Below are 16,390 nucleotides of genomic sequence, written 5' to 3'. Positions count from 1 at the left end.
TCAAATTGGTCTGAAAAAATATATTGGTATATAATGTTGAGAATAAATAACTAAATATAAATAAATCTGTATTGTCACATAACGTTTAAATATAGCAATGCTGTAAAACAGGTAACATTGTCAAAATACAAATACCTTAAGACTAAGGAGTTATAAAAGACTAAAAGAAACTAAAACTATAAAAAATATAAGTGGTATAAACAAAATGTATCAGTTAAAAAAATTAGTCAAAACAAATTTATTTTTTCGCAACCTGATCAGTTAAGAACTCATCTATACTGTAATAGGGGTTTCTTAACAGAAAATTAGCAAGGCTGCTTTTGAAATGCTTGGACTGTATTTTGTTCTTTAACTCTTGAGTCAGTTTATTAAATAGTTTTTTGCCCATGTATGTCGGGGTTTTTTCTACTAATGAAAGACCATGCCGCGGATATTGAAAGTTAGTTTTAAACCTAGTATCATACCTATGCTCAACGTTTTCACTACATCATTTTTCAAAATTTCCTTCTACCATCAAGTGTTGTTAAAATTGTTAAACTCGGAACAGTCATTACTCCTAATTCTTAAAAAATTTGCTTACATGATGTTCTCCATGGTGCAAATGTCATTATTCTTAAACATTTTTTTCTGAATCTTAATAATTAAATCAATGTTTGATGCAAAGCCCCAGAATTCAATTCCATATTGAAGAATTGAATATAAATATGTGAACTTTTCGTTTTGTGATTATCCTGGAGACATGTAATTGTAGGCTACATTGCAGTAATCATATTTATTAGTATAACAAATCCTAAAAACTACCAGATACAGGTTAATATTCGGGAAGTAGGCTACATTCTCAAAGTATCATCTTAAATATATTCTTATTTCCAATGACCATAACTATTAGGAAAATTTAAAATAAGTAATCCGTCGCCAATTTATAATAATGTTTTATAACAAACAGGTCTGTAGGCTACTTAATTTGTAACCACTTTTTGTAGGTTTTTGCGTCCTGATCACAATTTAAATTATTACTAGAGGTTTTAAATTACCTTAATCCGTCATGTGATACATGTCACCGGTCACCGCTCAACGGTGACATTGATCACATTTTAACTTCTAATAATAATTTAATTTGTAAGACCTTAGCTACAAGTTGGACAACTAAAACCCTATCTGTGTACATTTTACTCCTTAAAGGAGATATTAGCGAATTTCCCTTATAGGGAATAAGCTATTACCGTAGATCTCATGGTAAGACCTAGATCCGGTACCGATTTACTTTTTTGTTTTGAGGTACCCAGAGGCCAAAAACACCCATTTATTTATATATATATATATATATATATATATGTGTGTGTGTGTGTGTCCGTTAGTGATAACTCGAGCAAAAATGGTCAGATTTTTACGATTTTTTTTACAAACGTGTAAACCTACGTTTATTCGAACAAGTTCGCGAACCAGCATGATCGAGCTATGGAAACGGGGTTTATGGGGGGTTTTTATGGGGTAAAAATTGGGTTTTCCCATTTTCGAACCTAAAAATACAAAATTTCGCCATTTCTTTCCAAACCACTTTGTAGAGATAAAAAAAAAATATTGAAGCATTGATGTATGCCCAACGATTACAGAGATAATTCAAAAATTGTAAATTTAAATTCTCATCTTATTCTTATTGACAATAAATAAACTGTTGTACTGTAGTTTGCTTGTTTATGGATATATTTTAATCAAATTTGGCAATTTTGTTTATTTAATACTAAGCTATCAACTTTTCAATTAAAATACACCTCAATACCTTTCCCTGTAGCAGCAAACCTAAGTACTCATTAAAATTAATGTTATTTAAATTGGAAATAAATCTGATAATTTTAAGGGAATATTTTAGTAGAAATCCAGCAAGGAAAATGGAAATTCGCTTAGTCTGCAGGTTTGCTGCGGCGGGGGTATTTTTTAAACCAGACTGCAACAGCTAAAATAAAAGAAAACTGTTACTTAAACAGCAATAGCAATCGATTCACGCGGATTATCAACTTTGCAGAATCGAGGCAGTAATTAACTATTCATACAATACAACAATAGCTAGGAACTGTATGGAAATGCATAAAAGATGGGTGACTGTGATTTAGCGGTGGTGAACTGGTAGTTTCGGTAGTTTGCCGTCGGAGTACGTATGGATACAGTGTGTTGTTATTGTTGGGGTGGCGGAGGCTCAGAAGTTGAGTGATTGAGGTCAACAAACGAACAACTTTGTTTTGATGAGTCAGCTGTCACTGCGGCATGACCATTGAACAAGACTCGCGATCAGGTGCCAAAATATTTGCCAACAATCTTTGTATTGTATAAACAGTTTCCCAGTTTACTATTTTGGTTGGAGATTCCAACAGTATTTTCCTTGTGTAGTTTTTATCAGTAAAACACGAATTTCTCATGGAAAAGAAAGCGGTAACGGATGGATTATTTTTATAATCTACCTTTCGTTGAGTACTGTATTTTTGTATGAATATTTTTTATATGTAGGCCTATCCTATTTAGCTAAAATTATTATTCTAATTACTATGGTGTTTTATTTATTTTTGACTTAATTAATAACCTTGGTGTTTAAAGGATCTATTGTCCAAATCACTGCCCTAGTAATGAATCTAAATTACATATTCTTATTATTTTCAGCCTTAATTTGAACCACTGCTACAACAATGTTATTTATTTGGTGGAAGAAAGCTAGCGTTCTCATTCCATCTTATATTATTCTACTTGTTTGGTTGCAGGGGTGTTCCTGACTATGGTGTTAGGATTGTTCGCTCTCACATTTGGTTCTCTTTTGATCGTCATTGATCCTTACGACATTATTTTCAAAATGGTAAGTCATTTTTGATTATTTTTAATTCTAATAATGGTAATAGACTTTATACTATATACATCTTGAATAATAGATACTTTAAAATCACATTTAAAAAATTAAAAATAAAATCATACAGGGTGTCTTGCAAAAAGGTTTTAAAAATAGGAATGGTTATTGGGTGAAAATAAAACGAAAACCAAGAATAAATATTTTTTCAAAAATGCCTGGTTAGCGAGATATTCACCATTTTGTTTTCAATGTATGTATATATTAAAACAATTTAGAGATATCTTTATGCAATTTGGTACACTATTGTATCAGTTCATAATTTGTTTTAGAAAAAATTATTTAAAAAAAATGGTTTAAAAATGATGGCAATTTTTATATTTATATCTTAAATTACTAAAATATTGCTGATTTGATGAAAAATTCCATGAAAACTTTTATTTAGCATAAACCACAAAAATTAAGATAACATGTAAATTATTTCAAACAATAATTTACGTTTTATGCCATAAAGAATGCATTTATGTCCTGAAGCAATTAGTAATGGTTAAATTAACAAGCCTTAAATGATGATCTATAAGACCCTTCAGTTTTATTTTGCTACTTTCAAGTTACTTAAATTAATAGCATGACAGTGTTTAAATCTGATTTTCTTATTACCATACATTTCCTAATGTTTTAAGATTTTACTGAATTTAGTTTTTCATTTTTTTTTTATTTTAAAACTTTTCTTGGATTTCAGTTTTCAGGTATTTCTTGAATATTGTGCTCAGTTTAAAAAAAAAACTCAATTTCATCGATTCAGCTCTTATCTTGTTCAGCTGTTTGTGGATAGCTGCATTTGTTTTGTATGTATTTTCAGTCTGCCAAAATAAATTATTCAATTTAAACTGCCAGTCCTCATTTAAATTTTTCAAAAATTTCCTTTAATTTTTTTTAAACCTAGTAAAATTTAGATTTCCCTCTCACTATTTAAGGCCCTAAGCTATTACATTTCAGATAGCTTCTTTCTGCTGACTGAAAACCTCATAGAAAAGAGGGCATTCATTGAATACATGATTAATAGTCTGGAATGTTCTTCTGAAACGCTTCAACTTCATAGCAGATAGTCTCATTCCCCATGCCAACCACTTATATCCTACAGCTATTGCTCATGAGCAAAATACACTGTTAAAACCTCACTCATATTTGATAATATTGGGAAAATAATTTGCTCACGAAGAAATGTATTTACAATTTTCCAGAAAGTTCGAATGAGTGAAGGCTCAGAGACATTCGAGATGTGGAAGAAACCTCCCATTAAGCTGGTCCTGAAAGTGTACTTGTTTAATGTAACCAACCAAGATGAGTACATGAGCGGCAAAGACGAAAAACTCAAGTTCGAGCAAGTCGGCCCTTACGCCTACAGGTTCGTACTTTAGAGAGCTCATAGTCGTAGATGGTATCACATCTTTTATGTTTCTGGAATGTTGTGCATGAAAAATCATGAAAAAATCATTTATTTCTGTGATTCTGGAACTTTTACGCTTAGTTGTAGTTGAAAATGTTCAATCTAGGAATGTTTATTAGTTTTGATTTTTGGTGATCGCTTTAGGGGTTGCACACACTATTATTCTCAAGATGGCAGAAAGGAACCTGTCCTAGCACCCCTATTCCATTGGTCCTAAGTTTGTTGCAAAAGTTTTTAAATCTTAACATTTATTGTGAGGTATTGATAATTTTCAAACTGAAATCATTAAATAACGGTGTGTTTTCGTTGAGACGTCAACATTTAACCAACAATACCCTGAGTGACCAACCATTACCTTAGATTATGTTTTAAAGGAAGCACAACTAAATGCCTATGTTTAATGACCATCTTCTTTGTGGTAATTAATCTAATGTATGCCCAAAACCACATCAGGGAATCATTTTAATGTTAAATTATTATGACTGGAATCCTAACCTGAGATATTGTTGACAGCGAAGACATGTCGCATGGCAATGTGTCATTCAATGCTAATGGCACCATGAATGCCATTCCCTTGCATCCCCTCACATGGCTCCCAGAACTGAGCAACGGGACTGAGGAAGACTTGCTCATCTTGCCGAACATCGCCCTCTTGGTAAGAACAAATATTTATCTGTAATTTCTTAACATACTGGTAGCTCTGATATTGACATAACAATTTGTGAGACAGTTAAAATAAAAACAGGGTGAGGCAGTGAGAGCACCCCAATTTTCTTTTGTTGTCACACTATAAGTAAAGCAACAATGAATGAACAGCTGTGCTTATAACATAAATTAAACTATGCCATTTTAGTAAATATTATGCCTGAGGCTATTAAATCTGAGATTTTGATGTGGAAACCTATTTTAAAATAGTGATTCTTGTGCAAAAACCCAGAGATTGTTTGGACCACATTCCATCCTTGGTCAACATGGCGCTGTTCCAGATTGGAAAACAATGGTGAATTGGATCAAATTATTTAGGATTAATCCTTGAACCTAAAAATAATCTGTCGGTACCGCAAAACTCTTTGTACACCAGCAAATGTTGAAAGAGTGCGAGTCGCAGTAACTTAAAGTCCAAAGAGATTTGCCAGGAAGCTTTTGTTGTTGAAAGCTTTACGTTTGCTCCTCTTTTTTTTTTGGGGGGGGGGGTATTCTAACAAGCTACTTGTAGTTTAGGTATTTCAAAGTCACCCAACATATTTGATTGAAGCGAAGCTAAGAATTGTCCCAAAACTAATGTGATTCCTGAATAAATGCTGGAATGGGGTTTTCAAGTGACTAAACAGGAATGTCAAGTAGGACAAGGACGTCAATAGCAGGATTTTTTTTTAAGAAAAGGAAAAATGACTCTGTTAAGTTAAAATTGCAAAAGATAAGCTGTGTTTTGATGTGCTATTTATATCGATAGGGCGAATATTATTGAGTTTGTACTACTTATAAATTGGGGCGCTTTCATTGCCCCACCCTATACTATTTGTATGGATGCATTCCTTTTTGTTATTGTTTTTAGGGACTTTTTTTATAAAAGTAAAATTCACAATGAACTAACTATGACGGTTTTAATCAAGTCTAATGATTACGTTACTGAATTAGTTTGGTGTAGCTGTCAAACTGTTGTGAGAATCTCAGGGGTTTGAGGGTGTGGAAATACATTAAAGTTGGACTTAACAAGTTAAGCTGGGATAATGTATGTTTTGGATTTGGAAACTATTCTCTGAGGATATGAGAGCATCAATTCCGTTCTTCACAGACCACAACATTTCATAAATAGAGCACTACTTGGCTAGGTCCCCTAATATACACATCAGGCATAAGGCACAATAAAAAGCTACTTGTATTGATGATTCTTTGCTGACATTTTCACACAAAAAACTGTTTACTCGCCAACTCGTTATCATAAACTTACCAATGTACTACAGATGTGTAATCAATGGTACTACTAAGGATGTTTTATTTTCATGTTTCCACCTTGTTGCAGAGCATAGCAAATGTGATGAACGATGCAGCATTTTTCACCAGGATGGGATTGAACCTTCTGATCAGGCAGACAAACTCTCAGCCCCTTGTAAAGATGACAGCCAAAGAATTCATGTTTGGATACAAGAGCACACTTTTGTCTCTCGGCAACAAATTCATGCCTTCTTGGATTTCATTTGACAAACTTGGCCTTATTGATAGAGTAAGTACCTAACTTAAGTATCATGCAAATTAAAATAATATTTTCAGAAGAGAGTAAGAAGACATTTTCAGGGTGGTGTGGTGTATTGAAATGAAATGTTACAATTGGACAATGCATATTGCATTTTGCACTTTTTCAATGACTTTTGTTTTTGCTTACTATGGGTTTGCTTCAAACAACACAATATCTTGTACCACATCCTGATACAAGTGTCCTCTTACCCAACATAAAACTTAAGTTTTCAAGTCAGGCTTTATTGCCAAATCGATCTTGTTTTATGTCATCAATCAACTCAGACATCAAGCTCGGTTTTTGGACTTACGTGGAAGCGGAGCGCGGAACCCGGAGAGCGGAGTGCGGAGAAGCCATTAACATGGTGTTCCTCCGCTTCTAGGAAAACAGAACCATTAAACTATCGTACCTACACGGTAAATCCAGAGTGCACGCCGATTCAGATTCATATTCCGATTCACATTTTCGGCGACAGGAATGGCACTTGCATTCAAATGGAAGTGGCCATAGTGGCTGCCGGTTTCCGAGCCCATGCGCAGGCACCTGCTTACTGGAATGAATTTTTCATTTTTCATTCTGCTTTCAGATTCCGATTCAGATTTTGCTCGTACGCATACCATTTAGTTAAATAAATTATGTTTTTATAGTAAAATATTTATCTTTTTTCATTCCTACTTTTAGGGTTTCCACTAAACGGTCTTCAGGGTTTTTTTGTTTGTTACGTAGGTTACACCAAGTTCTTACAATACCATGTCCAATTTTAATAATATGTTTCAGTGGTTCCCACTCAACGCAATATAGAAAGAAGCTATGTCATTTCTAGCTATAGGAAAAGAGATATATAATATCATGAACACCATTCTTTACTGGATGTAACTTCACAACAGTTTCAGATGCTATAATTTTACACGTTAATTCCTCATCCGACAATTCACTAACGACTGACTTGTTTCTTTGCTAACCGAGTCAGTAGCGGCAGCGTATTTCCGGCTTCCACTGTGGCCACCAACAAAATATCTGATTCAGATTAACCAAACGCCGAATATCTGCACTCTGGATGTACTGTAGACAAGAGAAGTCTGATCTCCATGTTCCACGTTCTGCGCCTAGGAAACCCCGACTTAACAAATAATAAGCAAGACAAGTTTATTTAAATCCTCACAAATCCAATAAAAGCTCACCAAATCTATCTGTATTCTGTAAATGTATAGTTTTGTGGATGCACAATATTACTTATTCCTGGTCAGTTCATTTAGCCTACTCTATTATCTTGAATAACCAGGGCAGACCTCTACTACTATCTTTGTTCTCATTCACATTGTATAGTTATACTGACATCTTTAATGTTATTTTTTCTAGATGTACAACTTCAAGGGTGACACAAGTACAGTTTTCACAGGAGAGAATGATCTTAGCCTCAGTGGATTGTTTGACAATTACAACGGACTGCCGTATCTGCCACAGTGGGAAGGCGCTCCTTGCAATGCCGTCAGCGGCGCAAGCGATGGCACCAAGTTCCCAGCTCTCATCAAACCCAACGACACCATTTTGTTTTTCCGAAAATCTCTCTGCCGTTCCATGCCTCTGGTTAGTATATATGTATTATTCAATTGCCACCAAAATGAAAGACTTCTTCCATCATTCTTGTAAACAACGTCAGATCAAATCCCAGTGAATCTTAAACAATTTAAAAAGGTCGTAGTGGTCAGTCGGTAGCACAGCCATTAAAAGTAGGAAAGTGATGTAAAAAAATGTAGATTTGATTTATAGTGCTGCATAATTTTTTGCTGTCTGCGCCAAGTATTTCCTGAGGGATTGTGTGCTATCTACTAACAGAGACATACAAAACAATTCAGTATATCTATAGGGTGTCATGAGCATCATAATCTTCCCTTTGGATATCTCGTTTTATTTTCTTTTTTTATAGAGAATCCAAAAATAGATGCTCAGATGCTGCAGGAACCAAAATTTAACTGTGTGACTCCTAAACTAATTTAGTTTTGGTGTTTGAAGGTCAGAGTGGGAGAGGAGTATCGGCAGGGCATCAACGGCTATCGCTACGTGTTCCGAAAGCAAGCTCTAGACAATGGACACAACGACACATCCAACAAATGTTTTTGTCGCAAAGGCAATTGCCTTCCTGCTGGTCTTATTGATGTGACCGACTGCTACTATGGTAATTTCCCAATCTTGTCATGGTTATGAACATTTTTTCGGATTAAGACAGTCAGTTCCATTTAACTAAGCCTCTTTGACTTCCTAAATGGCTTTCTAAATTCTCTTTAATCGCAATATTGGTGCAAAAATCTTTTACAGAATTACAATTTCCTTTGCCCATTCTCTGTGAACAGATTCCCTTATTACAGGATTCTGCTGGTGTCTTTGAAGTTTGGGACATTCTGAACTTGGTGGTGTACCGGTACTGAGAGGGATTATTGGGGGTTGATAAAGACATACTTCTTTCACCAGGAGCTCAGTGTGAAACTGGCTTAAGCTGGAGACTTTATGTGTTTGGAGTTAGAAATGTTTGCCTCAATTAATTAAGGTTGCTACTATGTTTAGATGTAAAGTTGTGCTCTTGCATGTCGTCATGTGTAAGCAATCTTGGTTGCTATTATCTTGAGGAGTTGATGGTAGTTTCAATATGGTGTGATGAAGAATGGGTTGGAGAACCCTACTAGTTTTGTGACACATTTTACAGGAATTTTGCCAATATCTAAAAAGTATTCAACGGAACTTAATTGATTTTGTATTAACTCATTTTAATAATGTGCCTATTTCTAGGGTTCCCTATTGCACTATCTTACCCTCACTTCATGGACGGAGACGAGGAGCTTGTAAACAATGTTGAAGGGATTCACCCTGACCCGAATCTCCATAGCACATTCTTTGTCATTAATCCAGTAAGTACAAAATTATATGCTTTGTAAAATAAAGTTGACTAATTTGACTTATTTCCTTGAATCTTAAGGGTACTATATGACTCACCTCAAAATATACTTAATCTCATTGGAAGGATAGGGTTAAATCAAACCACGCCCACGTATTCTTATTCTCTTCCCAGTTCTTTCCTTTTTCATTGATCTGTCTCTGTATTTAAATAGTTTATATAAATAAATACATCATGCTATTTCCCCCTTGATGAAGTTTTTAATTTAATTCGTTGACATAATATATAAGGATAAGGAAAATTGAATGAAGGGAAAATATTTGACATAACCTATCTAATGGTGGATATTGCTTGCAGGAGTCAGGTTTGCCTCTTCAACTGTCCGTCAAGATGCAGATTAACATGGCTCTGGGAGACCTCAGCAGCATTGCCAACAGCAAACTCTTCAGTCATCTTGTGCTGCCTATGCTGTGGACTGACATTGTAAGTGTTTATACATGTATATAACTTACTATCATGATAATGGGTGGAATGATGTTCCACAACCTTATTATCTAAACATTTAATAATACTCCGATCATGGGATCCCTTTCAAGAACAAAATAGCTAGCTTTTTCAAAACAGCAAAATAGCTAAGTGCAAAGATAGATGGAACAAACCTTTTACTGTTGCTCAAAAGAAACGAACCCTACTCAATAGTGTTCAAACTGAAATGGGTTGGTTTAGTGTTTTTTTTTTTTTTTTTTTTTAAGTTTAAATGGAGACAAACACATGATCAGCCTTGTGGGTTTGGCTCAAAGTTTCAAACTTTGAAGCACATAGTCAATGATTACTATCTTATAAATTTTCCTGGAGAGTTCTTTTGTTTCCATTACAAATTTGAGGCAGGTTTTTCATGATTTACCTCCTTGGGTTTAGCTTTGTAAAGTGAGATCATTACATTTAACATATTTATGCTGCATAGTTGTTATATTATAATTATGTTGCAGTATTTTGATGGACTACCGACAAGTCTGGCAGCCAAGTTCTACATCTACCTGAGGGTGGGTCCGATCGCACAGATGGTCTTTACTTATCTCTTCCTCATCTGCGGGGTCGCTTTCATGCTGTTGAGTCTATCTTCAGCTTTCTGCCTGCCTCGAGAGTTGAAACTGTCAGATCCGACCTCCATTTGGAGAGAAGACAAGTTCAGACACGACGTTGTGGAGAAGGAGATGAACAAACAGAGGTTGAAAGACGTGACAAACACAAAGGAGATGGAGGTGTTCTACTGCTCCTTGCTGCGATCCTCCGCTCAGACTGAGGACGAGGATGACTCCGTGTTACAGAGGACGCTTGACAGCTTTGAGGAGGTCAAAGTTTGAGTCTCGGCGGGCCGTTTACTCTAACTTATAGTTTCTCCTGCGTACGGACGGAATCTGTACGGACCTAGTCATTCTCAAAGCTGCCACCGGCAGAGCATCTCCTAACACGTTCCGTCGGTGTAGAACGTATTTTATCTCTCCTGATGCTCGGCCGGTGCGGGAGGTTGTAAATATGTCCTGTTAACGAGCGAGTTCATACCTGTGCACGGAACATCACAGAGACTTTGAAGCCCGCTGTGTGATAGTGTCCGACGTTTTAAAGTTACAACAATTAACGTCGTATTTAGTGTTTTAGCTCGCTATTACTTGTGATATCTTAGTTTTAAGACGCATACAATATACGAATCTTAACAGATTTCATTTTATATTGAACATTTTAATAAGAGTTAATATTTTTTATAACGTTCAAGATGGGTTTGCTGAGAAGCAAAATGTTTATTAGTTTATGTCATTGAGCTTGATATATCATAGATATTTTTAAAAGTTGTACATATAAAATAAGTTTGATTCATGTTTGTTTACAACACACAAATATAATTACCCTAAGCTGCCTAAGCTGAGAAAATACAATCTGTGATTTTAACACTTACAAAAAAACAAAAACAAAAAAATAGAAAGTGACATATATCCTTAGAACATAGATATGTAGCACATCTTGCATACTGAATATGTTTTAATATTGTATTTGTATTTTTATAAATTTCACGGGGTAACTACAAGGAAATGTACAGTTAAAGTAACCCTTTGTATTCAAGACAATTGACCTCAAAATATATCTGATTAATTCAAATACCTATGTTATTTGTGAGCAAAACAGAAAGTTAAATTTCTCAGTTTAGTAATGTGCAGATAATTTTAGCTTTCTAAACGTTAATTTTAAATTAATATTTTGCAAAATATAAAAAAACCTCCAGGGATAATGATTTACAATTCATACTGCCCTACTTTTATGGCTCGTTCTCCTTCAAAATTTTATGTATTTACAGTCATTTTTATATAAAAGTATTTTGTCCACTTTCGAACATTATGCTTTCGAGCTAATACCATAAAATATTTTAAAATCTAGATTTAGTGTTTCAATTAATAGAATGTACCTGTTCACCAAAGTTTTAATCTTGATTGATTCTTTGTACAAAGTAGAAAAACTGATTCAACTAAGTTGAGTGTAATCTTCTAAGTTCTATTAAAAAGATATTGCAAACAAAAGCTAAATGATGCAACTTATTCTATTTTAACACCTCACCTCCCCTTTTTGAGTTCTAATAATGTCAAAATAACACTCTATAGCATGACCTGTGGAGCACCATAGCAAAAGTCTGTGAAATAAAAAAAAAAACACAAAACCTTTTTTATAATCATTGTATTTTAACCGCTCTTACAAATAAAATTTATGCAAACCATCAGGAGCAGAATTGGGAGAATTTTACAAATGATTTGATACTTAAACATATACTGTAGATCATTTCATACTATTTAAACTCAAGTAAGTTTATAATTGAAATCTTGAATCTACAGATCAAACTAAACCATAAACAAGTATTTGATCTTACTACAAAAACTGAAATGATTTATTTCCCTCATTCACTAATCATTTATTTATCATTTACTAAATAAAATCATTTGTTATCATTTATTTTCCTCATTCATTAATCCCTCATTCTGTTGATAGAAGTTTTGTTTTAAGCCAAGCAGTATTTTAGGCAAGTTTAAATAGTGGTTTCATTTTTCAATAATTTTAACTAAGCAAACAAATTCCTGATGGCATGCTCCTTACAATCCATAGAATACTGATGGTTTGTGGTCATTTTAGTTTTTCAAATTCTTCTAAATCAGAAAATATTTTATTCTATAGAACCATTTGGCTCAAATAAATACACAATTTAGCCACATTGTGTAAATAGTATTTAATAAATGTGGTATCACTGATCTTGACATTTTTTTCAACTAATTTAATTTGCAATCTAAACATTTTAAATGGAAAAATTGTGGGTTAAAACATCTAATTAATTTCATCCTTTTTAATATTTTTTAAAGTAATAAATTATCAATTTTAATTAATAAAACTTAAATAATGCTTGCAGAAAATTTAGAAATGTATTTGGAAATACTACTTGAAACTAACTTACGATTTCCTGTAACTCCTACTTAATAAATTAACTTCTTTAAAGGTTTTAAGCGTGTTTGAATGAATTAATGTGATAATAGGGAGGAAAAATTTCATAGTTGAAGGATGATAATCTCAAATAAAAATTAAAAGATAAGTTTTTAAAACGAGTATTTTTATATATTATGTAAATATATGTTCTATCTAGAGAGAGCGATCTGTATCCATCCTGCAATCATACAAATTGTAAAAAAACTTCATTCAAAATGGTTTGGGGCAACTAATTCTCAAATGTTAAACTTAAGTTGTTGAACTTTTGTACTCAACATTTTGAACAGTAAAACCTCACTAACTCGACAATTTGTCGACCCAGAGTTTGTTGAGTTTGGGGGTTGTTGAACTATCCAGAACATTGACATTTTTATGGGTTTTAATAAATGAATATTTTTTACAATATAAATTTATTATTTACACGAGTATTTTTACATATTTAGTAAACAATCGGCAAAGAAATGTTGAGTATTCAACAATTAAAACTAAATATTCCGAAAACAATTCTTTTTGCATAGGCCCTGTCAGCTGTTGATTGACGAGTTACACAGACTGTCAGTTTGAGTTACCGAGTGTGATTTAGTGGGGTTTTACTGTACATTTGTACTTAATGAGCTACTATCAACCAATCTTATAGAGGATTTTGGTGCTATAAGACTCATTTTGATTTTATAACAGATAATCACTGTAGAAAAACTTATCTGTAATTAAATTTTTAAAATAATTTGGTTTTTTTCTACTGTTTCCATGTTTTTAATTTGTTTTCAGCCATTGGTCGTGCAAAAGGCTAAAGTCATCTGTGAATGGTACAATTGATTTTCAAACAGATTAATTTCATAACAATCTCGCAAATTCTTTTGTTTCCTCTCAATGTACAGTTTAAAATCATTAAACAAACTTACTGTGATTATTTTTTTACCAAACTCATTTTAACAATTAATTTATTTGTGTATAATGTATATACAATTATTAATTGAGGATTTAAACTCCTACATTATATTTTGAACAATCACCAGAATTCTAAAATACAAATGGATGAAATTATTGTACAACAGTAAACCATTTCATTTTATTATGATTAATCAGTTCAAAATGGCAAAGCAACACAATGACAACAACATTTGCAAAAAAAGGTTTGTAGGCATGATAAAAAAGAGGATAGCGATTTATGGATGTTTGAATGATGGGTTATGAATCAAAATTGATTTCATATAAGATTTGCCAATATCCTATCTCTTTAATTACTTTAATTTTATTAGTATGAAATGGTTCAGCGAATAAAATTGTCGCTATTTTGATGTTCCACCATTTTGTTAAGTTATTTCAGAAGTGGGACTCCGGGGTATTTTTGCATATGTTGCAGCTTTGGAGTTGTAAGTTTGTAGCATATTCGATGCGCCTGGTATATTGATTTTAAAATAGCAACCTCTTTGTGGGTCACCCTATATAAATTATAACAGAATAAATGTACAAATTTTATCCCTAACAGTATAGACATATGTAATGCTGATCAAGAAATTATATTAAAGTAAAAATCCTTTGATGTCAATAATTTGTATTGAAACTCATATTGCTTTCTCACTTAAAGGAACGATGTTAAAGACTGATTTATTTCTTGATCGATTGTCATTGATGGGCAAGTATGGGGAAACAAGATAAGAATAGTAAAAGAGATCGAGGTAAATTTACTGTGAAATTGTCATTTACTTCACTACCCCGGGTGGATACTGCACTCCTAAGATAAAACCTTATTGATTTCACCTACCCCATGCCTGTCGTACTGAAAAGTATAACAGAAAGGGTAATTTTCTAGCTTAATTCATTAATGGGCTTTAAAAAGTATTTTAAATAGTAGTGTTCTTAGGGTATTGAGAGCCAAACTTAGGTTGTTTTCTACAAAGGACTCAAAAATCTGTTTTTTTATTTTTTATTTTGTATTGTGGAGGGGCGAACTCAGAGTGCCAGCTAGCAACAGAAACTTATTATGCATTGTATTAAAATTAGAAAGCTTACATTGAAATAAAGAATCTCCTGAATAATGGCAAGACATATCCACTAACTCACAGTTAATCAATTTTACACAAGTTTATCTAATTTTACATAGTATAATTAATCACAGCGTTTGGGAATTGTGTCTGGACAACAGACTATTGGTAAATATCCTCGGAATGTCAAGTTTAAATTTACTCTGATAACACTTGAAACAGAATATATGCAGTATAGAGAAGCTCACTTAACCGAAACAAAATCTATGGTTTTGACTATCCTATCCTACGTAATGGATCATGATCCAATATGAAAGTATAATAGGGTAAAAGGGTTGTGAAAAGTTTAAAAGAACTTGTGAAAATAATAGTATAAATACCCCCACTGCAGCAAACCTGCAGACTAACCGAATTTCCATTTGTCTGGTTGGAAATCTTGGACTGAAATATTTCCTTAAAATTGTCACATTTGTTTCCTATATAAATAACATTATTTGAATGAGTATATAGGTTTGCTGCTATAGGGAAGGTACCTATATACCTATATACCTATATACCTATATGAGGGTATAGGTATGTTTTTTTTTTTTTTTATTGAAATGTTGATAGCTTAGTATGAAATAAAAAAAATTGCAAAATTCCATCAAAATGAATCCATAAAAAAGCAAACTATAACAGTTTACTTATTCTCCTTAAGAATAACATGGGAATTTTAAGTTTAATATTTTTTGGAATTTTCTCCGTAACTATTAGGCACATAACAATGCTTCAATATACTAAATTATTTGGGGTTTTTTTTAGCTCTACAAAATGGTTTAGAAATATCAAATAAATTGCAAAATTTTATGATTTAAGGTCAAAAATGGGAAAAACGAGTTTTTACAGTGTATTTTTAAGATAGGTAGCTTCCGGACTATTGAGATATATGTTTTAAATAGTACTGTATTTTATAGTATTTAAACTATTTATAATAAAATGTATCACCACAGAATAAAAGAGCTAGTAGCCAGTTTAGAATAATCTACCCATTTATTTAAGGTACTTTTGAATATATGGTGGTACCATTGATTTTGGATACCAAAAGTAGACATCTTATCACATTGTATTTCTGAAGCCTATACTTTGAAGCATGTTTTGAGTCTGGTTACATTGAGGCCTAATATTTACTAAATGATCTTGCTTATTTTTGGGTAATTTTGCTGTATATGCTCTTTACTACTCTTATGTCAAATCAAATCACCAGAGGAAAAACACTATATTACATATGAACTGTTTTAAATCGGTTGTAACTTAAAAGTTTGTTAAATAACAAGGAGAATCAATAATAATAATTAGTTCACTATAAATATATGTACAGAAACATGCTTTAAAATTCTCTTCAGCTGATCGGTAAAGATAACAAATCTATAAGAGGGAATTTGTCTAATCTTTGAAGGTATTTTGGGACCAAGAAAATCTTGAGACACTGTGGATTTGGAGA

At 33.0% G+C, this 16,390-nt stretch overlaps 1 protein-coding gene across 6 annotated transcripts in view; it reads left to right on the top strand.

Annotated features, from left to right (window-relative positions):
• LOC128998477 (scavenger receptor class B member 1-like) overlaps positions 1 to 12,222 on the top strand; it is a 154,270-nt gene extending 142,048 nt beyond the window's left edge. For 3 of the 6 annotated variants that reach the window (XM_054424620.1, XM_054424616.1, XM_054424615.1), the window contains exons 2-10: positions 2,751 to 2,842; positions 4,075 to 4,238; positions 4,794 to 4,935; positions 6,304 to 6,504; positions 7,876 to 8,103; positions 8,530 to 8,692; positions 9,301 to 9,419; positions 9,764 to 9,889; positions 10,396 to 12,222. In XM_054424620.1, coding sequence (XP_054280595.1) covers positions 2,765 to 2,842; positions 4,075 to 4,238; positions 4,794 to 4,935; positions 6,304 to 6,504; positions 7,876 to 8,103; positions 8,530 to 8,692; positions 9,301 to 9,419; positions 9,764 to 9,889; positions 10,396 to 10,770 — 1,596 coding nt within the window. In that variant the 5' untranslated portion in view covers positions 2,751 to 2,764 and the 3' untranslated portion in view covers positions 10,771 to 12,222. Of the gene's footprint in view, positions 1 to 2,223; positions 2,291 to 2,750; positions 2,843 to 4,074; positions 4,239 to 4,793; positions 4,936 to 6,303; positions 6,505 to 7,875; positions 8,104 to 8,529; positions 8,693 to 9,300; positions 9,420 to 9,763; positions 9,890 to 10,395 lie in introns of those variants that run through there. The other 3 variants (XM_054424617.1, XM_054424618.1, XM_054424619.1) reach the window with 2 other exon arrangements.
• The last annotated feature ends 4,168 nt before the right edge of the window (positions 12,223 to 16,390 follow it).

The sequence above is a fragment of the Macrosteles quadrilineatus genome, unplaced genomic scaffold, assembly GCF_028750875.1.
Source record: "Macrosteles quadrilineatus isolate MER2022 unplaced genomic scaffold, UCM_ALF_1.0 Scaffold_7__1_contigs__length_78375512, whole genome shotgun sequence".
NCBI lineage: Eukaryota > Metazoa > Arthropoda > Insecta > Hemiptera > Cicadellidae > Macrosteles > Macrosteles quadrilineatus.
Note: the sequence above shows the minus strand (reverse complement) of the source record. Positions and strands in the feature narration are given on the sequence as shown.